Below are 26,368 nucleotides of genomic sequence, written 5' to 3' on the forward strand. Positions count from 1 at the left end.
GCTCCTGACGCTGGCAGCCGACGGATGCCGCCGCTGCATAATTCGAGAATCATGTGGGCACTGCGCAGACGCCATTTCCATTGGCCCTCACTTCTCTCTCTTCTTCCTCTCCAGTGTTTTTCCCCTCACGTTCTGTTGTTGTGCTGTGCTGAGAGATGCGGGCGGGCATCCGCTCAGATATACTTCCTTGTAGTCTGCTTTCGATTCTTCGTTATCATTGTAATTGGGGAACATGCAGGATATGCCCCCCCCCTTCTCCTCTCCCCTCCCCCGCTGTGCCCCTCCCCAACGGCCCACGAACGTTCGGTGTACATCATCGGGTTGCGCGGCATGCCAATCCGTGTAGCCGCCTATGCCTATAGCAAGGCGCGCCATGAAGGGTGAAAGGTGGTCCCCTCGCTATTTTCTCGCATGCGGGTGTACTTGTGTCTCTTCCCGTCATTGTGTCGGCGTTCCGAACGCGCACGCGAATGAAATCAGTCCATGCGTATTTGTGCGCGTGGCAAGCGCGCACTCGTCCATCTGCAGGCACACATATGTGCCCAGTCTCTCCGGTTTCCTCGATGATATTGTGCGTGCATGACGACACCAGGGCAAGCTCCACACCTTTCACGCCGTTAATGCAAGCGACTTGGCATCGGCTGCAGCACTATTAACCTCCTCCGTTCATCTCTTCCCCTCACTCTTGGTGTGCATATGTTAGTGGTGGGGTGCACACCACTTTGCTTAGCCATCGGCAAGGTTCGGTAAAGAAAACAGCGCACCTTCGCCGACCCCCTCCTGCTCTCCGCTCTCGGTCTTGGGGCAATAGACGTCTCCCCTGCACATGCATAGCGCCTTCTGTGGCTATGCCTCCCCGTGTGTGTGTGTTTGGCTGAGTGGGAGAGGACGACGACGTCTGCCTCGACACGACCTCGCCTGCTGTCTTCTGTCTTCGTGTTTTTCCCAGTCGCCCCGTGCCTCTTTCGTTCTACGGCACACGACATCGGTGCCCGTGCCTCCCCCGGCCCCTCTTCTTCAATCACTATTCTTACCCGACACTCATCCACGCGGCCTCGCTGCGCCATCAGGGATGGGCGGAGCGGCTAGCCGCGTATGTGCGCGTATCATCACGAACGCACACAAGACGAATTGCGGGAGCGCAGTGCAGTCGTGACTCCGAAAGAAACACGAGAAAGCGCTGGCGTGAGCAGCTCCGCCTTTGTTCTCTTTTCCGTTAAGCGACTCCGCTCAGGGTGCCATGAGCAACGAGCACAAGCGTTCGGCGAAGCTCCTCCGTGTGGTGCAATGGCACATCGCTCTACGCAGCAGTTCAAGCGGTGTGCACCCCTGACAGTCCAGGTCGCTCCTTCCCCCTTCCCCTCCCGCATCCCAGATCCTCTCCTCTCGCGCTGCAGAGCTCTCCACCCTCTACCCGTGCGCCCATCGAATTGTATCTCCCCCCTCCCGCCGCCGACCCCTCCGTACCAGAAAACAAACGGCGTCGCTAGAGAAGGCGATCACAATACGAACTTCTCTCTTGTCGCATCACAAGAACTCTGGAGCTCGCCTGCTCACCCACTCGGCATCGTTGTGACAGCGAGGTCGGCGCCTTCCCCTTCTCCAAGCCATCTCGCCCCTTCTTCTCGCGGCTCCGCTGCCACGGGGTGCGCAGTGTCCATCATGGCGCTTCTTCAGCGTGTGGTGCAGGTCATGCAGGAGGTGGCCCCGCTAAGCCTCGCAGACCACTCGTGGGACAACGTAGGCGTTCTTCTCGAGTCCCCGGCACCCAACAAGAGCAACGCCCTTATGCTCACCATCGACCTCACCCCGGAGGTGATGGAGGAGTGCCTGGAAAAAAACGTCGAGGTCATTCTCGCCTACCACCCGCCATTCTTCCGCCCTGTGAAGCGCTTGACGCTGCAGGATCCGAAGCAACGAATTATCCTGCAGGCGGCCTCGGCAGGGATGTCGATCTACGCGCCACACACGTCTCTTGACGCTGCCGAGGGCGGCATCAACGACTGGCTTGCCTCCTTGGTCGCTGGCGACGGCGCTTACACTGCCAGTCCCATCCAGCCCACCTCCTCGTACGCACCAAACGCGGCGGAGGCAACGAAGGCGACCGGGATGGGCCGCCTTGTCAAGTTAAAGGAGGAGGTGGAGTTCTGCTCTTTGGTGGGGTCGCTGAAGCAGCAGCTGGGTCTGGCCACAGTGCGAGTGGCGCTGCCAGACTCATGGGAACCGTCTCACAAGGTATCGTCGGTGGCCCTGTGTGCCGGTAGCGGCACCAGTGTGTTTCGGCTGCTGCGCCTCCCAGTGCATGTGTTGCTCTCAGGTGAGATGAGCCACCATGATGTGCTGGCCGCCACGGCAGCTGGGCAGGCGGTTATCCTTTGCGAGCACACAAACACCGAGCGTGGCTTCCTTAAAGCGGTGTTGCAACGCACGCTGCAGGCAAAGCTAGAGGGGACTACCGTCCTGGTCTCCGACAAGGACCGCGATCCACTCGCAGCCTGGTAGGCAGATGTGTCGCTGCCCTCTCCATTGCCACACCCGCGGTGCAACCATAAACGCTGCAGCGGCGCGACCCAAAGGACACATATCACGGAGGATGCTACCGAGTGTGCTTTGATTCACCTGCGTACCCGTGTTGCCCTTGTGCATGTGTGTGTGTGTGTAGGTGGGGGGAGGCTGCAATCGGCAAGGTCACGGAGAAAAGTAGGAGACCATAGCAACCTGTATTGCTCTGCAAGACGAGAGACGTACACCAGTCTCAAATCAAACTATGAGGCGGTCGATGTTCTCGTGCAGGCCCCCAGTATGTCAAGCGCGCGAGCGCATACACCACTGCGTGCGTGCGTGGCACACAGTAGAGAATCTCCACGATGTGCGACTCGTGTTTTGCCTGTGGTTCGGCTTCACTGCCGAGAGGAGCCACCGCCCTTCCCCCCCCCCGCTGCTGCGCAATGTCTTTAAGCCATGACACACTTCTCTTCCACGCCTCACCCTTACGCATGTGCGCTGAGCGGTGCCTCTCCTCCTGTCTTTTGTGTTCGCCCCTCACGTGGACGTTTCGTGTTCTCCGGCGGCGGAAGATGTGAGAGCAACCGAGTGGTCCCTTCTTCTTCCTCGCACCCTCCTACCCACGTTCGCACAGACTGCCATCCCCCTCGGCTCCCCTTCCCTGCGCTTGTGCATCGCTAATCCCATATTCGGCCCTGCCCCCGCTCACTGATCGCGTCGGCCGCTTTTTGAAGTTTTGTCGGGGCGCATTTCTGCCGCGCACACCTGCTCGTTGCCTGCACGCCGGCACCGCCTCTGGCCTCGCCTCCGCTTTCCCTGCGTGACGTCCTGCTGCACATCTGCAAACACACACAACCCAGGAAAGGGATGATGAACACGTCGCTGTTGGTGCAGGATGTGGATGAGATCCAAAGCGCTGTGGATCGATGGTATCGCCAGTCGTCGTCCAATCTGCAAGCGAGCCATGCTGCGTTCACTGCGCAGCTGCGGCAGCTGCAGGAACGCCTAGGCGTTGACCCGGGTGCACCGACGCTCAGCGGGCATGTAGATGCGATGATCACCCCACCTCGCCACATGTACCTATCGGATGACAACAATAGCGGCTCACCACCGATGGCCTCTCCTCCCATCAGCCGCGGCCAGCTCAACTACGACCACCTACTCGACGAAGTGATCAGCAAAGGTGCATCGATCCCGCCGTTCAACCCCGAGGAGGAGGCAGAGCGGCGCCGGCGACCCAATGCGGAGTCGGTGAGAGCCCCTTCCACACCGCCGGAGGACTGCAACGGGCCTTGTCAGGTGCTGGTGGAGTTCAAGCGCAAGCGCATACTGCAGTACGAATCTCCCTACTACGTAGCCCCGGGCGAGCACGTCGTTGTCGGTGGCGACAGAGGAGAGGACATTGGGCTCGTCACGCACACGTGGAGAGACGCGGAGACTCACCAGCTCGGCGAGAACCGCGACAAGGGCGTAGGCAAGGTTCTGCGCGTTGCGAGCGTGCTCGAGGTGACGCAGTTGCAGGGTGTGCAGACAGAGCTTGAGACGCGCGCTGTGGAGGTGGCCCAGGAAAAGGTCCAGGAGAGTGGGCTGCCCATGCGCATCGTAGACGCCGAGTACCAATTCGACCGTCGCAAGCTCACTTTTTACTACCAGTCCATGCACCGACTTGACTTCCGCACGCTGGTGCGCGACTTATACAAAACCTTCCGTGCCCGTATCTGGATGGAGCCTGATACCTCGTCCTGACGCAATATAACGTGCGCCGGCGTGCCCGGCGGACTCCTCGTGCGAACGAAGAATCACCGTGTGAAGACGCTGTGGGAGAACTGCCCGCTCGCTGCTGGTAGTGCTGCAGCTGGATGGGCAAGGAAGCGGAACGAAACGAGAAGGCACCCGTCGATGACTCGGTGTGCGCTTGGCTCGGTTACACGATGACGGAATGTGATTGTCTGCACGAGCACGACGGACTGCGTATAGCGGCCACGGACGGTGAAGGCGGCACGGCGGCGGATGTGCTGAGTGCGGTCGTATTTCTCTCTTGTAGATGCAACGCGGTACTCGCACGACATGCGAGCGCCCTTCTCTTTCGTAGTTCAGTTCTGTTGTGCTATCAAGCATGGATGCCGGTGCGGCGAAGCATTGTGCGCGTGCGTGTTGACGCGCATTGGTTGTGCGTGGCGAGCAGACAGCATAAGCGTAAACACGCATAAAGAAAGGAGAAAAATGCCGGTGAGGGAGAGGCCTGCCACGGTGCTGTGCAAGCGGCGCCGTCCTGGGACACCTTCCACACTCAGCCAGCTGCTCACCTGCCTTGAGGGCGCGTTGTTGCGCGCTTCCCTCGCTGGAATGAAATAATAAAGGACAGTGCGTGGGCCCGGCTTCCCTTTCGTCTTTGGCGGTGACGTCACTCACGCGCCTCCTCACCTCATGCCCCTGCCCGTTCGCGTTGCAGTTATCGCTGGCCATGATCGTCCAAGGCCTCTTCTCCTTTGCAACTATCCACGGTGCCCTCCCCCTCCCCGTCATTTCTTTCGTGATGCATAGTACTGCGCAGTTGCGAGAGACATCGGCGGCATGGACTTAGATGACATCGATCGATGGCGCGGCGGTGGCAGCAACCGAGACCACTATCGCTCGCGCTACGCGCCGCAGTACTCTCACAAGTGGAATGATGCTTACCAAAGCACATACGACCCACCCCCGCCACGGCGGTACTTCAACGATGATTCGCCCTCACTAAATCTGCCCTCACGTCGGAGCGCTCCGCCGCCGCCGCCACCGCCACCGCCGCTGTCACCACCACCACCACACCGTTCGGAGTCTCAGAATGCAAAACGCAAGCACAAGCACCACTCAAAGCCCCGTCGCACGGGCCGCGCGAGATCGGCCAGCTTCAGCGCGACCAGCACGGCGACGAGTCGCGCGTCCTCCACCTCGAGCACCGATAGCGCTACAAGCTCCACCACCACCTCGTCCAGTTTATCGAGCAGCAGTGGCTCGTACGAGTCTTCCGACTCGGAAAGCGGGAGCGCGACGACGTCCAGCACCTCGGCTTCGTCAAAGTCTACCTGCGGCCGCAGTGTTACCTCCTCGCATGAAAGACGGGCACAGCCGCGCAAGATGTCGAGGCATCTCCAACGGCACGCCAACACGCTCTCTCGCGTCGCCGCGAAGCCGATCATCGCCGCGCAGGACGAAGAAATCGCCGCAGCAGCAGCCTGCAGAGCGATTCTCAACAAGGAGGCGCAGCTGAAGGAGCAGGAGCTACGGCTTCTCCAGCAGAAGCGGAACTTCGCGGCGGAGGTTCAGCGTCGGTCGTCCCAGCCACATCGCTTTGTGGTCGAGGACGATGCAATACGACAGATGCAGCGGCTTGTCGATCTTACAGACACAACACCGGCATTGGAGGAGTTCCTGAGGCGCACATTCAAGGCTCCACCTGCGAGCGGTGCCTCGACGGACGCAGGTGCACTGACGTATCTGCGCTCCTACGAGGGAGCTCTGTCGAGAAATGGGGTGGCGCCGCTGCTAAGTCGGATCGTCGCACCGTCGCCCATGCCCGCCACCGTCGTCGTTGGGGATGAGCCACCGGCCCCTACAAGCCAGCCAAGTGGCCCACCAGGAATGGCACCATCGGCGACTACGCCGTTCATCGCGGCCGCGGCGCCAGCTGCCAGTGAAAAAGTGGAGCTGCGCGGGACGAGCGCCGAGGTCGACTCGTTGCTGGAGCACAGCCTTCCCGTAGAGGGCCACCTTCTCACTCGCTCCCCTCCGTCAACTCCGACCGACCGCGCAAGAGCACATGCTCCGTCGGAAAGGGTGCCGCCGCAGTCGCTCGCCATCGATGGCGGAGCGGCAGCGGCTCAGGTGTTCGCTGCCGGCGCACCGGCAGAAGGTGCCGTCGCAGCTGCAAATGACGAGCAGAAACAAGGCGGCTCGGTCGCACCGAAAAAGGAGAAGGCAGCGGAGACCGCTGAGCCAGCGGTGAGCAGACCTTTAAAAAGCGGTCGCGTTACCTACAATGAGCTGGCGCAGCGGCGCCGCATCAAGGTAAAGGTGCGATGTCGCCGCAGCCGCTCGCACGTTCCGACGCACGAGTCCGAGACGGACGGTGACTCAGCCTGTGAAAATGATCCTTCCCCGAACGAGAAGCGACAAGATAAGGCTGTCTCGCCTCCCGCCGGACACTCTCAGCCAGAGCAGCGGCAGCAGTCCATCGGTGCACCGTTGCAGCTGCTGCCGCCACCATCAAGCCCCACCTCTCACGCCGTCGCTGAACGGCAGCTTATCTTCAGCAACCCAGTGCAGCAGCACAGCCAGGGTGGGGCCAAACAGCAGCCGTGGGTAGTGGCCAACTGGCCGTGCAATGCCCCACCACGGAAGTCGACGCAGAAAGGAAAGGATGGCTCGCCAGCGCTCTGGTACGCCTCCAACAGCCCCGTGCCGCTCTCGCACCGTGAGTTCAAGAGCTTGCTCTGCTCCGAGTACGTGTCGCCGGAGATGACGACCGTGCTAACGCCGGGAGCTGCGGACGCGACCATAGCTGGTGCTGATGCGGACAAGAAACTCTCGGTGGCGCCGACGGGTACGAAGGCAGAACGCGATGCGTACGTGCCATTCGGCGGCGGCGCTCCCCACGTCTCACCTCCCTCTAGAGCAATCAGTGCTGGCGAGCGCGGCTCTCAGCGATATTCTCGGCACCGATCGGTGCGCATTCAGGATGTGAACGAAGACTCTGAACCCCCTTTTGCCATGGAGTCGGAGCATAGCGAAGGCGAGTCTCCGGTCCATGTCCCTGCCGAGCTCTCAGCACCGCCTCCAGCCCCTTTAAGGGACAACGAAGACGAGCTGGTCGTGGAGTTTCCGCCGCCGCCGCATATGATGGCGAGCGACATGCCGCCCCCGGGTGATGTGGGGAGCGACGGTGAGAACAGCTGTTGCGGGTGTGGAGGCAGTGGGTGCAGCTGCTGCCCCACTCCTTGTGTTGGCTTCTGTAGTTGCTGGTCCGCCATGTTCAGCTGCCTCTTTCCGTGCTGCTGTGGCAAGAAGCCGAAGGTCGTGCAGTCCGCTGAGCCGCCACATCGACTGGCCTTTCAGAGGCCCGATCCCCCCTCTGCTCCGCCGATACTGCCCCTGCAGACGCAGACCACACCGGCCACGACGAACGCGCAGCCATAGAAACAGCACCAGCGGCAACCGTACACGCACTCCTCGACAGCAGCTGTCGATACGCAGCGACAGCTTGCGGCAGCGACAGGGCCGGCAACGCAGCTACAACCGCAGCAGCTGCCACCCACCCAGGCTTACGCGACAGTGCCAGCCCAAACCGCGGGGTCGACAGCCGCCTCCCTGCCACTCTACCTCAGACCTCATTGCAGTGATGACGACGGCATCGGAAATGGAAGACTGCTCGACCCTCCTCCCCCACCCTGCCGCACCTCTGTACGATGTAGGATGCCAATTGACGATGGCGGATGCAGCAGTGAGGGGTCATGCGCACAGGCGTTGCGCCTGAGCAACAATAGAGGAAGGCGTGGTGCGGTGAGTCTGCACATACGCTTGCCTGTGTTGATATCTCCGTGTTGAGAAGAAGGCAGTGCAGCAGTGGGGTGGCGGAGGGCGGCTTGGCGGATAGCACCGCCTGCCAGCGGACGACATCCGTCCCCAGCGCTCTTTCTTCCCCTTTCTCTCAAAACTCACCTCGCGTCCTTTGCCTGTTATGGTTGGTTTCGGCTTGTTGTTTCGTGTGTGTGCCTCAGCGTATTCACGGCGTAGATCTCTTACCCCCCCCTGCCATCATCCTTTCTTCTTATGTTTGCCTGCACCCTAAAATATATCTGCGTATATATATATATATATACGCACGCACACGTGGGGCGTATGTGTACCTCTATATATATATATATATATATATATATAGGTATGTATATGTATGTATATGTATATATATATATATGCATAGGTATATATAGAGAGAAACATACACATACGCACCATGTGTGCGTGCGTGTGTATTCTCATTTACTTAGACTCTTTTTCTTCGCTCTTTTTTGTGATGCCTTTGGCTGATAATGGAAGCAAGCAGGAATGCCGGTGTTGGAGGCTGCCTGTTTACGTGCATGTATGCATGTATGCGTGCCTCTGGGAGAGCTCACTTGCTACCCTGCGTGTGAACAGACGCAAAAGTCGGGCGTTGTGGTTGAGTTGTTGCATAGCCTGTATCGCACTGTCCCTTAGCTTTAGTGTTTCTGTTGCATCTACGTACTCCCCTGGTGACGGGGGCTACCTCGGCGTGGCATCAGGGTCCAGTGACCCCACTCTGTGTGTGGAGGGGACAAGCAGGGCACCTTCCCCCCCCTCACTATGCCCGCCAACGCCGGTCCACTTCCAGTGGCGGCAGGGTCCAGCGCCAACGACGTAGCGAAGTGAGAGCGGTGTATCGCTGCTGATATGGGCGGTCAGGTCCTGGATGGCGCTGCGCCGGAGCGACCCGCGACAGTGAACGCGTAGGTGCCATCCACATGATGGGCAGAGCTCAAGACAGACGCCGTGCTCCGATGACGGGGTGGGTGTATTGCTGTGATGCGTGTCTAGCGTTGCTTTGCACGACGCAATGGGGGCCTGCGTGAGCGGCCGGGGTCACGTGGCGTTCAGCTCATGTTGTATGGCGGTATGGGCACTCTGTTGAACCGCGGAAGCTAAAAAGCATTTTTCTGTACTCACACGTCTTTAGTTTTTTGTGCTGTTTTCGCGCATTCGTCGTAAAGAGTCGTCGTGGTACCGCTCAGCGATTTCATGGTCGCGAAGCGTGCGTTGCGTTGCTTTGCGTTGCTTCTCGTTCTCTCACATCACCAGTGGGGGCGGTGGTACCCCGAAAAAGAGAGCAGCCTTGCCGAAGAAGCGTTGGAAGGGTGTATGCGTACCTGCGCCTTCTCCTCTTCTCGAAGTGCATTGCGGCAGTGGTGGGCACATGGGGTGCACCTGTGGGTACGTGTGTGCTTCTGCTAGCGAGCATGCAAGAGCGGCTAGGAGTACGTGAGGTGGCTTGTGGCTTGGTGGAGGGGAGGGAGGACGACGAGAAGGGGGTCTCCTCGCCGTTGTGACCAGGGCTGGCGCCTCCCCCCCCCCATCCGCGGCACGGGGCTTCGTGTTTGTTTTCTCTTTTTCGATTACCTCCCTTCGCTGTGCTCTCAGGTAGCTCAGACGGCGTCGTCTGCTCGTGTGCGGGTTGGGTCGGGCAGCGACAACGCGATATCCACGTCCGTCCTCTTGCCCTCTGAGGTGTGCCGCAGCGAGCCAATGAAAGACGGTGAGTGCACTTCCCTTCATCCAACAAACGGCCCCCACCCCCACCCCACCCTCCAACCGCATCCATGCAGTGATGCTCGCGCGGCTACTGGCACAGCATTGCGTACGTGTTCATGTCTGGGAGTTCACCAGTTGCTTGTTGAGCACTTTCGAGCATCTGCGCGCACCTCCGCACCTCATGAATACGCAGCTTCCTCAGCCCCTCCCCGTCCGCCGACTGCCTCATGCGCATGCATGCGCACACACCTCCCGGCCAACAGTGCGGATGTTGCACAACTCATCCACCTCGACTCTCGTTGCACCGCTGCCTTAGGCCTGGCCTGCCCATCCTTCACGTTGCAGTCTTGAAACCCTCAAGACACTCGCGCACGCGAACGGGCGCCTTTTGTGCGTACGTCTCTCCGCTCGTTTTTCATTACTACTTCGTGCGCGATGGAGGACGCAGCCCCGACCAAGCTAGACCGTCGCATCTACAAGGTGCTGCGTGACCGATGCGATACCCCTCGCGTCCTCTTCTCCACCGAGGACCCGCTTGTCCTCGTGCGCAATGGTAACCGGCGCTACGTCTTTCTATTCAGCACCAAGTACTATACCTACATGGTGAAGAGTAAAGGCTTCAAGCTGTATGCGGTGTGGGCAAATCGGCAGCTGTCTGTGACAGCTCGGTCGGACCGGATCACCCTCACGTCCCTTGACCCGCGCGCCATCAAAGAAATCCCGAAATCCTACAAGGTGACGACGGACGCCGCTGTCAACGAGTTCAGCACGGTCACACTGGAGACGAAATCGGCGCTGAAGGCAGCGGAGGTGGAGGAGCGTATAATGTATCTTGTTGAAAGTGCGCAGCGCACGGCGGCGGTGCTGGAGCAGCAGGAGCGCGGCATTGCGCTTGACGGGGGCCGCTACCTTGGCGACAACGATGACGACGCCAACTCCGGCAGCTCCTCTGAAAGCGAGGACGGTGACGGCGGCGGTACGCCCATCTCCGCGACACTCGCCTCGGCAGCCGCTCGTGCAGCAGTTCAGCAGGGAGACGGGGGGCGCAAAAAGAAGGCTTCCGAGGGGGGGCTGCTCATGGCCCCATCGCGCTACATCGCCATCACATCCCTTGTGGATGGCGAGTTCGCTGACTACACAACGCTCAAGAATGCGTACATGCGACATGAGGAGGAGGATCTGCTGCGGGACTTGGGCGTCTTCATCAAAGAAAACGAAGGCCAGGTGGAGGCGTTGTGCGAGCACCACTACCCGGCCCTCATCCACGCCGCGCAGCAGTGCGTGAGCATCTCTGAGCGGGACGCCGAGCTCGTAGGCGAGGAGCTCAGCGGCGCCACCGCCCTCGTGCGCACCGCGGTCGTGAGCATGAAGAAGGCTACCTCCAGCCTCCTCTTGTCACGCAGCACCCGCGACAACCTGCAGCAGGTGCGCAGTCTTCTCTCCAAAGCCATCGCCGTCGCCGAGTATCTCGAGACAGCGGAGTCGCAGACGCAGCGCCAACAGCTCGTTGGGGCGGTGGCCACGCTGCGCGAGCTGATTCGCCTGGCCGCGCCGCTTAGCGAGTACGCCATTGGCGAGTACGTGCTACATGTTCGCATCCCGGCACTCACGCAGGATGTCTTCACCTACGCCGTGCAGCATCTCAACAATTGGCTGCGTGTCCTGCGGGACAAGGCGTACCCTATTGGGAAGGCTGCGATGGAGTGGCAGGGCACCGTGACCGCCGGCAGCCTTTCCTCGCACCTCGTCATGGCCGAGGCAAGCGACCAGTGGTGGCTGAACGAGGAATTCGTGCCAGCGCGGCTGGAGCTGGCGCCGTTCGTCGAGGCAGAGGCGATCACTGCGGTGTCCAACGGTGCCGGAATCCAAGCCGTCTTCATAGAGCTGCACCGCGAGGAGTACCTCGACAAGTACTACACAGAGGGCCGGTGGCAACAGGCCCGCGCTGATCTGCTGGAGTGTCCGTTGACACTGACGAACCTGTCGCCTGCCGAAGTGCTCAGCAAGTTCCGCGAGTACTGCGCCACCGCCATGGGGTTCACTTTAATCGAGGACATAGTTTACGGCGCTACCTCGCCGCACCTTCGCTCCCGGGCCGAGATTATCCAGCTGTGGGCCAGCCTCTCTGCCAAGATTGCCGAGCACGCCCTTAAGGTGCTGCAGGTCCTGCTGGCGAACCCCGGCGAGACAAGCAAGGCTGTCCAGCAGGTCCAGGTACTGCAGTCGCTCATCCGCTGCGCCGCCGACAACGTGAAATGTGTCGAGTTAAGCAACCTGCCCCTTATGCGCGCGATGGAGACGGCAAGCGACCAGCTGATCAGCTCATGGCTGCAGCAAGCCTGTGTCGACTGCATGCAGCTCATTATGAGCGATGCGTTTGCCCCCGCCGTGGCCACGGATGCCGCGCAATATGCCGAGCTTGTTTCGCGCTTCTACTTCCACAGGTGCACCTCTCTGGAGCTGAGCATCCCAAGCGCCTACACGAGTGGCGTCCTAACGCTGCCCTACAGTGCTGTCGTGCCGCGCATCGGCGAGTGCGTTCTCGGCTTCCTTACGCAGTGCTACTCCACCATCATCACCGACACGTCCACCGTCGTGATGCAGTCGGAGCTGAACAACGTGGACGAGATGCTGCTCAAGTACCTGACGGTGCTCTTCCGCACAGTGGCGGAGTCGATGCAGGGTCAGCTCATGTCCATCGATGCGCGAGCCGTGCTGCAGCTGGCAGTCTACGTGACGAGCTGCTCCATGATGCCAGTGCTCATATCGTGCGCGGAGCAGCAGTACATGCTGCACTGGCAATGTAATTACGAGCGGGAGAAGACGCAGACGATGGGGGCACCGAAGCTGATGGCGCACTGCGTCAAGTTCTTCACCAAGTCTCTGCAGCTCGGGATTGAGCGGCTGCTCTCGGCGATCATGAAGGAGGTCGAGGCGCGGCTGCAGGTCGTAGACTCCATATCGTACTGGAAGGCGCAGGTGGAGGCGCGCCGGCAGAACAGCAAAGATAACGATGAGGCCTTTGCGTCTTGCATGGAGTACATTCTCACGATGATTCCCAAGCTGAGCTCCGTCCTGCAGAGCACCGTCGTGCGCAGTGTCGTGGGAACGGCGATCACGCGAGCAGGAGTTCTCATGCAGTCCAGCTTGCACACATCCGTCACGAACGCCTATCAAGACGGTGCGCGCGACTTTGGTATATGGAAAGAAGTCATCGAGGAGTACGAGAGGCAGTGCTCCATGGGCGTCCCTCTGTGGCAGCGCCGTCTTGGTGAGCTTCTGCCGGGTATCAGTGGGGCACAACGCTTCCCACTCAACGCGGCGGTTGCAGCGCAGGAGGTGCGGCAGTGGATGAATCCGAAGGAGCAGGCGTACAAGACGGGGAGGGCGAGCCAGCCACAGATCTTAGCTGGCATCGAAGGCGCTGGCAAGGCTGTGGCGAAGGGTTTCCAAGCGGTGGGCAAGGGTGTCGCTGCCAGAGCCAGTGTCTTTGGGAAAGGGTCACAGCAGCAGCAGCAATAGCTGCCGCACAGTTGTGGCGATTCCCGTGTCGCGTCTCGGCCCTCACGCGGGCCGTGTGACCAGTCGACGCGGGTATGCTTACCGCCGTCTGTGTCTTGTCGCTGGTGTTGTCGCTGTCGACGTCCTCGCACGTGCGTCCTCATCTGCTCGAAAAAACTTGTGGGGGTGTCTTCTCTTGCTGCCATTTTTCACGCCAGCTCGCTTCTTTTGCGCCGTTGCCCATTCGCTGCATCAACATCTCCCGTGATCAACGCGGCACGCGAGAGAGGGCGTCGTTGTGAGTCTCTTCTCTCTACGCACACTCTCCTCTCCGCTGCCTCTGGGCAGCCTGAAAATGCATGCGCTGTGGCCACGGGAACCCGGTCGAACGCCCCGCTCATGCGGGCACGGGGGTCGTCCACGGGACGCACACGCGCCAAGATGAATGCCCCCTTGCCGCGTGGCTCTTTGCATCTCTGGTCTGCTCGAATCTTCCTCACTTGCACGGACTCCCCCCCCCCACCACCACCACCACCACCGCTGCCCACCGGCACGCCGGCACACACCTGCATTGCCCCCGTAGGCCTCGCGCCGCCGCGTTTTTTTTCTGTTTGCTTTCGCCTCCCTGCCACTAGAGTCACCCCGATCGCGCTCAGCACGGCCACCGTAGCAATGGCCTCCACACTCGTGCACGACCTGCAGCAGTTCCGCTACGTGACAGCCTTCACCAGCCCATTGCCATGGCCGCATGTGCGCCACGTCAGCATCCCTGATCTGCGCCACGAGGCACCGGACCTCCCCTTCATGGCGAGCCTGATCTCTGCTCTCTCCGACTGCGACGTCTCTCTGCACGAATTCCACGAGCACAACGGCGCCGACATTCTTCAGCTTATCCAGGTGCTTCAGGCATGTCTTCAGTTCTCACTGTGGTCACAAAACATTCTGAAGAAGAAACTGCTCGAAGTGCAGGCGACGCACATCGCGAAGGGGGTGTCGGCGCAGCAGCTCGAGAGCTTGGAGAAGCGCTATCACACGCTAGAGGAGGAGATGGCAGCCCTGTACAAGGATCGGGACATGCTCTTATTGGGTACGACAAACCTTCGCACCTCCGTTGTGCAACTGGAGAAAACAATCAAGCGACAGGAGCGGCAGCTGCAGCAGGAGCGGGGACGCAACGCACAGCTGATGGCCAAACTGGAGAAGGCGTTGTGCGCGCGGGCACTGGCGGCGCCACTGACGTCACCCCCACGCTTGCCTCCACCTCGAGAGTCACGGCAACGTCCAGCTGGCAATCGGCACGCATCTGCGTCAACGCACCGCACACAGAAAGCTGCCACCGCGTACCACTCTTCTTGGCTTCCCACACACAACGCAGATCCGCGCAGAGACAGCACCGCCTCTTTAACAAGCGATACCTCGTACGGCGACAGTTGTCTGTCTGCTGAGGTCGCCGCCAGAGCACACTCTTACGTGCCCCAACCCTGCGGCAGCCTTGATCCTCCGCCGCCCCCTTTCCTGGACTGGCGCACCTTGGTGCGCTACATCATCCACGAGGAGCAGAGGGCATCAGCGCGGACCTCTACCCATGCTTCTCCCACCGCCGCAAGGGCGACGGCCGATGAGAGGCGCATCACACGCAAGGAGGAGCTGATGCCGGAGGCACAGCACCCGAGTGAGCCGGCAGCGGCCTTGCCTGCCGCAGCCACGCCGCGAGTCACGGAAGCGCAACTCGACTCCTTTTTTTCGGGACTCACCGGTTGTGTCACGACAGAAGCCGTCGCGTACTCCCGCGCAGTGGCGGCACGCGCCGAGGAGATGGTGCGTACCGCCACACAACAACAGATGCAGGAAACAGCAGAGGCGCAGCAGGCGCTGATGATGCAGGTGCAGGCCGCGCTTGGCAGTCTCACTGCTGAGCTGGCGGCGTACAAGCAGCAGAAGGATGCGACACCGTCGCCTGCTCTCGGAACGGTCGCAATGCCGGTCGCCACAAGTGACGCCTCCGACCCCCACACGCAGCTTGCCCCGTTTTCTCCGGTGTTGGCGTCTTCGACTGTGAGAAACTCCGCTGCCGCAGCCTTGCCGGCGCCCTCCCCACACGCCGGCAACGCGCTCGTAACCTTGGCCAACGCCCCGCCAACGAACGACTCGAAGCCGCTCTCACGACCTCCTCAGGCCTCCGCGTCGCCTCTTCCGCCGTCCATCGACAGCTCGCCGCCGGCCTCGTTCTTGAACTCTTTCGTGACGTCCGGCGCGGCCCTGTGCCACTCCACAACCGGCCGTGGGGTGCTCGACAGCGGCTCGAAGACGCGAACACCTTTGCCGGACTTTTCACCCGATATTCTTCGCACGCCGCCAACCAGCGAGCACGGCGCCTCTGCAGCGCCGTCAAACGCCGGCAGCGACGCGCCACGCAGCGGTGTCTCCCGAGCAGATGACGAAGATGAGCGAGACGTCGACGTGGACCTCCTACCGCTAGACAGCTCCTCGTCAGACTCGTCATTGGGCTCCTCCCAACCTTCCGACGACAAGGCGGATGGCGCTGCTGAAGTCAGCCATGCGTACCCTCGGCTGCTCGCGAACCCGTCCTCGGCGCCTCCCGTGTACCCTAACAGGACCCCGACAGCAGCGGCCGTCGCAGTGCAGCCCGTAGCGTTACCGCACCCGTCCGCGAACCGCACGCTCAGCCTGCACTTCTCGACACGTTCCGACCTGAGTGAAGGCAGCTCCCACGGCTCGTCGCAGATGCTGCGAGAGACACGCGCACAACTTCAGGCGCTCTTGGAGGAGGAAGAGGCCGCGGGACGGGGAAAGACGCATAAATGAGCCTCAGCGTAGCCGCGTGAGGGGGGAAGGGTAGCAGTGGCGATGGTGGCAACTGGCACACGTGCCGTCGAAGCGCCGTCGCGTCGTTGTGTGGCCTTCGCTGCTGCTGCTCCGCCATGCTCACGCCCAGGCTGCTCCTGGGGGGCATAGAAATGATATTGATCGGCGGCGCACCTCGTGTGGCCCATACCTTGAAAGAGCTGCTTAGAAGACACAGGCCAGAATGGCAGACCGCCCTCGCGCAGTCGTACACACGCCCACTCGCTGGTGGCGCAGCGAGAGCTGGCGCAAGGACGGTAAGCATGGGCCGGACCTGCTCCCTCTCAATGGCCCATTTGGCCTCTTGGTCGACTAGTGGGATGCATGGACGGCGATGCCGTGCATTCACGCCTGCTATTGCTGTGACATCGTCGTGTAGCCCTTCTCTCCTCTCCGTCATCTGTCCCGCTATTTCCTTTTGGAGAACTTTCTCAACCCTGCAACGGCAGCATCGCCTCGCTCCTCCACGCTCGTGCTCACACGCACAGAGAGCCATCACCCACATATATATATATATATATATGCCACCCTCATACAGAGCACGACCATATCACACACGCCGGCAACTTCGCGATGACATCGGCAGACCTCTTCAAGAAGTTCACGCTCGAGAACGTGGCCCAGATCGCGAGCAGTAGCCATAAGGAGCAGAAGGAGGTGCGTGAGGAGCTCGCGGAGCAGTACCCCGCGTTAGAGGAGTACTGGGAAGAGATTCTGCCCAAGAAGTCAGACATCTTCATCATCCGCTGCCAGGGTCAGGTGCACTGTATCACCCTCGTCAGCTCCCAGCCAGAGGTGCTCTTCTTCAACCACCACGGAGGGCCATACCTACCGCACTTGAAGCTGCTGCACAAGTACCCCTTCATGTTGAAGGCACACCAGGTGGACATTGGCGGCTGCCGCTATGTCATCTCCGGCGCAAACGTCATGTGCCAAGGCTTGACCTCAGCCGGCGGCGTCGTTGCGGACGGCACGGAGGAGGGGGAGGTGGTTGCTGTCTACGTGGAGGGCAAGGAGCATGCGGTGGCGGTGGGCACCATGCTCATGTCCTCGGAAGAAATCAGGGAAAAGAATAGGGGACCGTGCATAGAGAACATCCACCACCTCGGCGACGGGCTGTGGATGAATCCCGTCCTCAGCGCCTCACACATCAGCGTGTAGCGTGTGGACGAGACGCAAGGGCGACATCGCACAGGTGCATCGGTGTCGTGTACGACGTAGCGAGGGAGGAGGCGAAGCAAGGGAGGGAAGAGTGAGAGAGCTGCATTCACACAGCGAGTACGGCGCGGCGCGCGCGCATATGTTTACGCGTATCAGTGGCAGTGGCCGTGGCCGTGTGTGTGTGTGTGGTAGGGGGGCATGTCTGCCTGGCTGAGAGAGTGTCGAGGGTTCCAGGTGCATCACCTGGCCGCGTCACGCTGCTCCGCTCTCTCTTTCCCGATTCACGCTCACCCCGCTTTTCTCCCTCTTCTAGACGTCGTGTGTCGGCCATGTTCCCGTGGTGGGGTATAGCGCCTGCGCCCGTTGTTCAGCAGCCCGTTGGGGTGGCGGGTCCGCTGTATCGCACACTGGTATTGGCGGTGCGTCTCGGTGTGCTCATTTCTCTCGATGCGCCGGGCGCTAAGGACTAAAGACGGAGCTCGAACACGAAGCGCAGCGGCACACGTGAAGTGGAGCGGCGTCATGCGAGGGGCTGCGATCCTTTCTCTCGCGAAGAGAAGGCGGGCGGGGCCCGCGGTGTCCACAAAGGCGCAGACCAAAGATGGCACTCGTGTAGCTGAGGGGCGTGCGCCCCTTGCGCTCACACAGCGTTCTCGATTCACTCATCATGTACCTTTCCCGCCTCTTTCTCTCCGCCCCCCACCCCCTCGCGTCCTCCCCGCATTCACACGCACGCACGCGTGCGTCGCCACCATCGTTGCTGCGCACGTTTTTGCTCCTCGTGGGAAGTGAAGCAAGCGTTTTCCCGTGATGCAGCGCCACTCGAGGCGGAGGCTGCTCAAGTACCTTCCCGGCGTGCGGGTAGAGTACGGCGGGTCAGCTGCCAAGCTGCTTGACTCGTACCTGCACCAGGATGCCGGCGCGAAGCACGCCGCCAATCTTCCAGTGTCGCAGCGGTACTTCTACATGAAAAGCAGGAACAACGACGCCTCCCCGTCGAGTGCCGCCGGTGCCTCGCAGCAACATCAGATGATACAGCTGCGCCTCGGTGCTGCGCAGATGCTGAGCTCCTCACAGCACACCAGCATCGGCAACCTCAATGAGGCCCACCCGCTCTACTACGCACAAACCTCCCCACGTGCGGCTGGGCTCACGGTGCCGCTGGTTTTGGCCCTCAAGCGGCTACGCATCCATCGCCTAACGGAGCTGCAAGGTGCGTTGGTGCCGCTGCTGCTCAAAGGAAAGCACGTCATTGCGCACTCAGAGACCGGAACAGGCAAGAGCTTTGGCATTGCGCTGGCCATCGCCAACCGCATCATCCGTGACCAGCTGAACTACCGCCTCCACACCGTTGTTCTGGTTCCCACAAAGGAGCTGGCCCTGCAGTACGACAAGTGGCTGCGACACTTCGGTGGATGCACGTCGCAGGTGGTGCAGGTCGCCATCGACAGCATCCCTCTCGAGGCACAGCTCGCCAAGCTGCACAACATTCAGCCGCACGTGCTCGTCGGGACGCCGCAGCGCGTGGCTGACATTGTGCGCCTAAGCCCCTCCATCCTTGGCGAAAAGCTGCGGCGCAAGGTGGACTGCGTCGTCCTAGACGAGGCGGACATGATCATTCATGCCAACGTTGTGTACGGACGGCAGCGACTAAGCGGCGCAAACCTTGTGGACCGGCTTTTCCGCAGCAGGCGAGAAGAGGTGCCAGCACAACTTGTGGCCGCCAGCGCGACGGTCGACGGCGTCACGGCACAGACACTGAACACGTGGACACGCAACGACCGCACGGTGCGGCTGACAACGAGCTTCGTGGAGCACACGATTCCGCCGACTCTTCAATTCTACTTCTTTGGTGCGTCAAGGGCGTATCCGCTGGAGCGGTGCCTCTTGCTGTCCCTTCAACTAATCTGCACACAGCGGCCTGACACGCGCATCTTATTATTTACCGAGGACGAACGCGTCGCCGAGGTGTGCACACTACTCACGTCTGCGGAGGTGGAAGGAGAGATGCGCCGCATCGCTCCGGGCGCGCTGTCACCTGCGAAGGTGTTTGCTGGGGCCCTGCATGCTCTGCCCCGAAGCGTCCCTTCCGCATACACCAAGGAATCTCACGACCCAGACACCCCGGTGTCGCACGGCCGCGTCCCGCTCACGACCGCAACGCAGCAGACAGCCTCGTCCAGCGCAAAACGCGGGAGCGGCAACGTCTACGAGGATGTGCGTGCCCACCAGGTTATCCGGCAGCACGGTGACGTCTACGTGAAGAACAACAGCTCCCTCTCTCGGCTGAATGAGGGCAAGCTGGTTGTCGGCGTGGGTAGCTTCAGCAGCAGCCGGGGACTGCATGTTAACGGTATCACCCACGTCATTCTCTACGGAGCCTGTCCCTCGGCTGCGTGCTTCGTCCACTGTGCAGGGCGCACAGGCCGCATGGGTGCGGAGGGCGACGTGCTGGTGCTGTACCCGCCATCCTCTGGTCGCCAGGTCCAGCAAGTGTGCAGCTCGCTGGAGATTCCGTTTCACTCGAGTCGCATGAGTGCCGTGGAAGACCTCCTCCGCTCTGGCGAGGCACGCACTACCGAGTCCGCTGCTGGCGTCATGAACGAATCGGCGAGCGGCGCGGCGACCGACAACACCTGAGGGCGCCGTTGCGCGTGTGGGCGCACAGTTTTCCAGGTTGTAGTCAGAGACGTCAATGCGTACTATGACGAGCACAGGAATGTTGTGTGCATACATGCGTGCATCAGCGAGAGTGCCACCTCAACGCTCCCTCGAACCTGCAGCGTCTTATCCCTCCCATGCTCACGACAACGCGGCCGCGTATCGCTAGAGGCCGGGCCCAAGACTCCGAGGGAAGGGAAGGGGCGCTGAGAATCAAGAGATCACTCTCTGGCCTTCTCCGTCTGTGCGTGTAATGCGGTCGAACGAGGTGGGGGTTTACGAGGAGCACTGTCACCCTACACGCCCTCCCTCCCCATCACCACCATTCTTTGCTTGGCTAGTCTCACCTGCTGCAAGAGACCCACCTGCGGATGGGGACGACGAGGTCAGACTCCTAGTGAGGATGTGTCTGTGTGTTGCGCAATAGGGGATCACCTCTCACAGAGCCGAACCGACACACTGGCTCTCCTTTCACCTTCGAAACGTGCTTCAATGTCGAGCACACGCGTGCATGAAAGCTTTGGGAGTGTGTAATGTGCCCCATGGCGGCCGCGCCTTGCAGCTCTCACGTATGCTGCTGTCCATGGGGCGACTACCCCCACCCACACACCCACGCATCCTTCACTCTTCCTCTCACGATCTCACTCGATGATTTCTGCTGAGCGTACACACACACACACACACGCGCCCCGCCTACACCGCTGGTCCTGCGCAGCAGCGGAAACACCAAGACACATCTGTACTACATGTCCGACAAGACAATGGCCTCTGCGGCTGGCAGATCAGCGGCTTCACCGCTGCCGGCCATGCCGCCTGCGCTTCGCCAGCTGATCATCGCAGTGAAACGGCTGAACGCTGCCTCCTCTTCGCCTTCAAATGTCGACGCCGCTTCACCTCTAGGGCGGTCGACAAGGGAGCTCCCAGAGCAGTCCACCTCAGATCCGCCGGCAGATGGCACTGTCGCACCCACGGTAGAGCTGCTGCAGCAGGTGGATGCGCTTCAGGAACAGTACAGACGCCTTTTGGAGCTGGCACAGCAGCCGTTCGGCACACAAAGTGCGGCCCACGCTGAGTCACCATCGGGCAGCGGCAGCGACACTGTTGAGACGCTGGCGGAGAGTCTCATGACAGAATTTGAGACCGCCGTTGGGCAGCTACAGCGAGGCATCCGCTCGAAGCAGGCGCAGGCCATCCGCCTCGTGCTGCTCAACGCGCTGCGGCGAGAAGCCGCTGAGCGACGCCAGTGCGTGGCGAAGATGGAAGGCGTGCTGAGCGCCTCCCGTCAGCACGTGCGTCTGTGACATGGTGCACACCCGCAGGTCCGTGCGTGGTCAAGCGTGCGCGGTTGTGTGCGTATGAAGGGAAGGCAAGAGGGCCGTCGCTTACTCAAGCACGGAGAAATGTGGCTCGTTGGTCTTTCGACACCGCGGTGCGCCCTCAGTCGCGTGCCTCCTCGCCATGTCTCGTTGCTTAGCGTCCTCCGTCATCCCTTTTCATGCGGCCTTTCCTACTCCCTCGTCCCTCCTCCGCTTCCTCACGTTGGCGGGTGGTGAGGACACACGGCGGCCCCGCAGGGCAGAATGCTGCCAACATGGAAACCACTCTTTTGTGGCCGTTGTCGAGCGAGGGAAGATGCAGGTCACTGCTGCTCGTAAAGAACGCCCACGAGCGACTGGGCAGCAGCGTTGACACAACCCCTCTTCCCCTTTTGCCCAAGCGGGCTCACCTCTGCATGAGAGGCGCGCGGTGTCTCGCCGATATTCAGCTGCCGAGACGCGCCACCTCTCTCGCTAAACTGCCTGGCCTGTCCAGCCGCTGCTCCCCCGCCACCCTCCACCCGACTACGCCCCTCCTCCTCCTCACCCTCCCTCCCCTCCTCCCCAATTCGCTTCACCGATTCTGTGTGTGTGTGGTGTCGGCCATTTCGCTCTGCTATTCCAGCTTACCTGCAGCCCACCCACCCCTGCCCTCCCCACCTCCCGCCGTGCCCACATCGCAGTGAACCCCTCCTTATAACGACCTAGTATTCGTAAACGTCGCACGACCGCCTCACCCACGTATACAAGCGAGCCGTGCCGTGCCGGCACGCACACACAGAGGCACACCTCTGCAAGTACGCGCACACCCTATCCGTCACGAGAGTCCCAACGAGGACGACAGCGACGCCACCGTCCTTTGCCTGCTCCACACCCGCCCCACCTCTCCCCCTCGCTTCCTTGGTTGTGTTCTTGCTGGCTCAGCATGTCCGATGACACGCGCTACATGTATCCGGCCCGTAAAGCCCACGCGATGGACCTCGACTCGTCCCTCAACCCCGAGGGGGATCAGAAGCAAAGGTGGGGGAGCGCTGCCTCCATCGCGGAAGTCATGTCGCCCACCGCGGAGATCAAGCCCAGCGCTCCGCAGGTGACGCACTTTGGCACCGGGCTTGGCGTTCAGAGCTCCACCGGCGACCTTACCCTGCAAGACGCCGACAGCGACGGCGACAAGACCGAAGTTGTGAACGAGTTTGACCTGGCCGCCTACTCGAAGGAGGACCTCACGCAAACTCTGCATCGGCGCATCATGAGTCGCATGTTCTCTGCCTTCGACGTCACGCAGGTGGGCTACCTGGACATCAACAAGCTCAAGGAGCTCTGCGTCTATGTTGGCCGCAACATGTCGCCGGAGGCTTCAGAGAAAATGTTCGATGAGCTCAAGGGCATCGACGGGCACATCACGTTCGACGTCTTTTGGAATTGGTGGACGACCTACCCAGACACCAAGATGACCAAGGACACCTTCTCCCTCGTGTCCGCCGACTTCTCCGTGCCTTATCATCAGCAGCAGCTCAAAATCAAGGAGGAGGGGGAGATTTTCACCCCGAGCTACCGCGTGAAGTACTACTTCAAGGATATGGAGACAGGCTTACGCCGTCGCGTGAGTCCGTGGCACGACATTCCGCTTTACGTGCGCGACCCGGTGCGCACAAAGCCGGAGAGCATCCGCGCCAACCGCTACAACTTCATCTGCGAGATTCCGAAGTGGACACGCGCCAAGTTCGAGATCGCCACCGACGAGCCGTTTAACCCCATCAAGCAGGACATCAAGAACGGTGTGCCACGATTCTACAAGCACGGAGACATGATGTGGAACTATGGCGCCTTCCCGCAGACGTGGGAGAGCACGGAGGTGATCTTCGAGGACGGCGTCAGCGGTGACAACGACCCAATAGACGGCGTCGAAATCGGCATGCGCCAGATGCGCGTCGGCGAAGTCCACCCTGTCCGCATCCTCGGCGTCCTCGGCATGATCGATGACGGGCAGATGGACTGGAAGGTGATCTGCATGTCCGTCAATGACCCAGTCGCGCGCTTCATCAAAGACATCGACGACATCCCAAAGTTCTTGCCCGGCTGCCTCGATGCACTGCGCGAGTGGTTCCGGGTGTACAAGATTTGCCAGGGCGGGGTCGAAAACAAGTTTGCCTTCAACGGTGAATACAAGGACAAGACCTACGCTATGAAGGTTGTGGACGAGTCGCATTACATGTGGGAGAACCTGCGCAAGATTAAGAAGAAGGAGGAGGTGTGAAGTAAACGTCACCCACTCGTGATGTGCCCCCCCCCCCGCCCCTCCCCCGTGGATGCGTGTATGCATGTGTCGACTGCGCTTCTGCAGGGAGCATCTGACGTTGTAACTTTGTTCCTCTGTGTGTGAAAGCGGTGTGGTGCGGCTGCGGTGGCTTTGGTGGATCGGAGACGACAGCGTGGTGCCTTGCTTGTGCTGCCGGTGCAACGGCGTGGGTCACCTCCCTCCACCGCGCCCCCCCCGCTCATGCCTTTCGCCACTGCCCTCTCTCTCTACGATGGGGCTCACGCAGCCTCGGTGTATGGATGCGCTGACGTCCTTTGGAGAGTAAGAGGGTGGTGAGAGGAACGGAGTGTTTGACGGAAACGGCACGACACGGATATCCTTCACATCCTGCGCCCCACCCACCCCTCTCACTCGCACGCTCTTCTCCGTCGTCCTGCCTGCTTCTCTGTGATCGCTCGGCCTTGCATCTTTCCTGTCTGCTGTTGCCGGCGTGCCCTGATGACGGGGGCTACCTCGGCGTGGCATCAGGGTCCAGTGACCCCACTCTGTGTGTGGAGGGGACAAGCAGGGCACCTTCCCCCCTCACTATGCCCGCCAACGACGTAGCGAAGTGAGAGCGGTGTATCGCTGCTGATGTGGGCGGTCAGGTCCTGGATGGCGCTGCGCCGGAGCGACCCGCGACAGTGAACGCGTAGGTGCCGTCCACATGATGGGCAGAGCTCAAGACAGACGCCGTGCTCCGATGACGGGGTGGGTGTATTGCTGTGATGCGTGTCTAGCGTTGCTTTGCACGACGCAATGGGGGCCTGCGTGAGCGGCCGGGGTCACGTGGCGTTCAGCTCACGTTGTATGGCGGTATGGGCACGCTGTTGAACCGCAAGGCAGTGTTGGTTGGCATGCGCGGTGCTTTGTTGAGGAGCACGAGCCGTTGGGGCGGCTGCTCTCGAGCATCTTTGTGGACTCTCTCGCTCTCTCTTAAGCGGATGCCGCCGCGCTTTTGTTTTCTGTGTGTGCAGCAGCGTAATTCGGATGCACGAGCGCATCCGCACCGTTGGCTGCGTCGTCACACGACTCTGGGATCTCGATGGGGCATGGGGACCTCTGTGTGTGTGTGTGTGCTCACCTCCCTTGTTCCGTTCCTCACCCTCCTTTCCCAACGTGCAGTGGACATCATTGGGGGCCCACGTGGACACCAAGACAAGCATGTGAGCGCGTCGGCGAAGATGTTGCGATGCTTGCAGCGCTCGCAGCAGTGGCGCCTCTCTCGCCCTCCACCCCCTCGTTGAGTCACCGATGCCTGTGTGGGTGTGAGTCGCGACGCACGTGTGCGCTGCAGTAGGGCGTGACGGCCGCGAGTGGTCTCAACGGCATCGCGGCTTAAGCAGTGTCGCGGGACACCCCGTGCGCAGCCACACCAACTTCCGCCCACCTCTCTTTGCCTGTCATGTAAAAAGTCTTTGCCATCTGATCCGTTGCTTCCTCTGTCTCTCAGCCCCTCGCTGGCTTCTCTCCCCGCCACCGGTGGGCACAGTCCCTTACCTTCAGCGCAGCGCCGCTGCGCTGACCTTCGTTGCTTCTGCTGTTCCATTTGTGTGCATATTTTTCTTTTTCCGCCTCCAGTGTGTCGTAGCTTCTCTGCACCCTCCATCCCATCTGCGGCGCTCCGCCCTGTCACTCCCGCTCCCTCCCTGTCCATAGCTCGCAGCCCTGCTGCTGCACCCCCCCCCCACCGTCCCTCGTTGCCTTGGCTGAGAGAGTTCTACCTAGAGCCAGCCCCGCGGTCGCCCTCTCACGTGAAGAAGCGCATGCACGTCTGCGCGCACATCGGGCAGGATCGCAACAACACCGGTATCGGACTCCCTCAGCGCTCAGCTGCGTCATGTCGCGTTGTGGCGCCGCAGCAGCGGCAGTGTCAGGCGGCGGTCGCACGCTCGCGTCGTTTCCGCGGCTGGCAAACGCGAAGTCTTCCGCAGCGCCAGGACTTCGCATTCTGTCTGCGCGGGCGCTGCAAGAGGTGGTCAAGGACAGCTGCTGGATGCCGTGCAGGCCGTCCATGTAGCTCGATCGGGAGTTCAATAGAACGCTAACACGGGCTCTCGGCAGTCCTGTGCGTCGGTGTCACGGACACGCTGGACCTGGACGCACACGCGCCTCTTGCGCACCCAGTGACGCAAACCCGCTCCATCGGCTACAGCAACGTGGGAGGCACCGTTGCACCCTTCCGCAGCTCTGCAAGCCGTCCACTGATGAACCAGGTTCTCTACGCTGAGGCCCCGCTCAACGGCATAGGCGTCATCGCTTGGCTCGAAAGAAGCGACCCAGGAGGCAACCTCGCGCTCCCGATCGAGATGACGGCCCCTCCCCACCCCTCCTGTGCATCCCTCGTCAAGGGCTACCGCAGCAGTTGTGAAGTTACCGCTACCGCTGCATATCCCGCTCGGCCACCGGCGTTTCTTCGTCGATGGGCACCTCTACGGCAAGTGGAGGCCGAATTTTTTCTTTGAAGTACAAGAGCGCCGTGAAGACATAAGCGCGGCGTCTCAGTGCCGCCCGCCTCTCTCCTCACCGCCATCGTGGGCAACCGCACAGACGCGCTCATGGAGGTATGCAAAGGGCGTGCAATGGCGCTCGTGTGTTGTCAGTGGTAGGCGCTCGAAAGCTCACAAGCGCGTGTTTTGTCTGGCCCTCGGACCGGCGTCACGAAGCCTTCATCACCCTCCCTCCCCTTTTCTGACTCTCTTCGCCTTACCCCTGCGAACCAACACCGTCCTCTCCCACATTCTTGGCTGCAGTC

At 61.1% G+C, this 26,368-nt stretch overlaps 9 protein-coding genes across 9 annotated transcripts; all 9 read left to right on the forward strand.

Annotated features, from left to right (window-relative positions):
* Positions 1-1,662: 1,662 nt before the first annotated feature.
* On the forward strand, positions 1,663-2,502 carry LMXM_11_0130 (NGG1 interacting factor 3-like protein; the record flags this gene model as incomplete). The annotated part of the gene is made up of 1 exon (XM_003872937.1): positions 1,663-2,502. One exon carries the CDS (start codon positions 1,663-1,665, stop codon positions 2,500-2,502), a length of 840 nt encoding a protein of 279 aa, XP_003872986.1.
* Positions 2,503-3,372: 870 nt separating this feature from the next.
* Positions 3,373-4,251, forward strand: LMXM_11_0140 (conserved hypothetical protein; the record flags this gene model as incomplete). Its single annotated transcript, XM_003872938.1, has 1 exon — positions 3,373-4,251. One exon carries the CDS (start codon positions 3,373-3,375, stop codon positions 4,249-4,251), a length of 879 nt encoding a protein of 292 aa, XP_003872987.1.
* An 828-nt stretch (positions 4,252-5,079) lies between these two features.
* Positions 5,080-7,683, forward strand: LMXM_11_0150 (conserved hypothetical protein; the record flags this gene model as incomplete). Its single annotated transcript, XM_003872939.1, has 1 exon — positions 5,080-7,683. The coding sequence occupies one exon, from the start codon at positions 5,080-5,082 to the stop codon at positions 7,681-7,683; it is 2,604 nt and encodes an 867-aa protein (XP_003872988.1).
* Positions 7,684-10,245: 2,562 nt separating this feature from the next.
* On the forward strand, positions 10,246-13,332 carry LMXM_11_0160 (conserved hypothetical protein; the record flags this gene model as incomplete). Its single annotated transcript, XM_003872940.1, has 1 exon — positions 10,246-13,332. One exon carries the CDS (start codon positions 10,246-10,248, stop codon positions 13,330-13,332), a length of 3,087 nt encoding a protein of 1,028 aa, XP_003872989.1.
* A 651-nt stretch (positions 13,333-13,983) lies between these two features.
* Positions 13,984-16,137, forward strand: LMXM_11_0170 (conserved hypothetical protein; the record flags this gene model as incomplete). Its single annotated transcript, XM_003872941.1, has 1 exon — positions 13,984-16,137. One exon carries the CDS (start codon positions 13,984-13,986, stop codon positions 16,135-16,137), a length of 2,154 nt encoding a protein of 717 aa, XP_003872990.1.
* A 612-nt stretch (positions 16,138-16,749) lies between these two features.
* Positions 16,750-17,337, forward strand: LMXM_11_0180 (conserved hypothetical protein; the record flags this gene model as incomplete). The annotated part of the gene is made up of 1 exon (XM_003872942.1): positions 16,750-17,337. The coding sequence occupies one exon, from the start codon at positions 16,750-16,752 to the stop codon at positions 17,335-17,337; it is 588 nt and encodes a 195-aa protein (XP_003872991.1).
* Positions 17,338-18,147: 810 nt separating this feature from the next.
* On the forward strand, positions 18,148-19,977 carry LMXM_11_0190 (putative DEAD-boc ATP-dependent (RNA) helicase; the record flags this gene model as incomplete). Its single annotated transcript, XM_003872943.1, has 1 exon — positions 18,148-19,977. One exon carries the CDS (start codon positions 18,148-18,150, stop codon positions 19,975-19,977), a length of 1,830 nt encoding a protein of 609 aa, XP_003872992.1.
* A 767-nt stretch (positions 19,978-20,744) lies between these two features.
* Positions 20,745-21,299, forward strand: LMXM_11_0200 (conserved hypothetical protein; the record flags this gene model as incomplete). The annotated part of the gene is made up of 1 exon (XM_003872944.1): positions 20,745-21,299. The coding sequence occupies one exon, from the start codon at positions 20,745-20,747 to the stop codon at positions 21,297-21,299; it is 555 nt and encodes a 184-aa protein (XP_003872993.1).
* Positions 21,300-22,239: 940 nt separating this feature from the next.
* On the forward strand, positions 22,240-23,571 carry LMXM_11_0210 (acidocalcisomal pyrophosphatase; the record flags this gene model as incomplete). Its single annotated transcript, XM_003872945.1, has 1 exon — positions 22,240-23,571. The coding sequence occupies one exon, from the start codon at positions 22,240-22,242 to the stop codon at positions 23,569-23,571; it is 1,332 nt and encodes a 443-aa protein (XP_003872994.1).
* Between the last annotated feature and the right edge of the window lie 2,797 nt (positions 23,572-26,368).

This window comes from Leishmania mexicana, chromosome 11 (assembly GCF_000234665.1).
Source record: "Leishmania mexicana MHOM/GT/2001/U1103 complete genome, chromosome 11".
Taxonomy (NCBI): Eukaryota; Euglenozoa; class Kinetoplastea; order Trypanosomatida; family Trypanosomatidae; genus Leishmania; species Leishmania mexicana.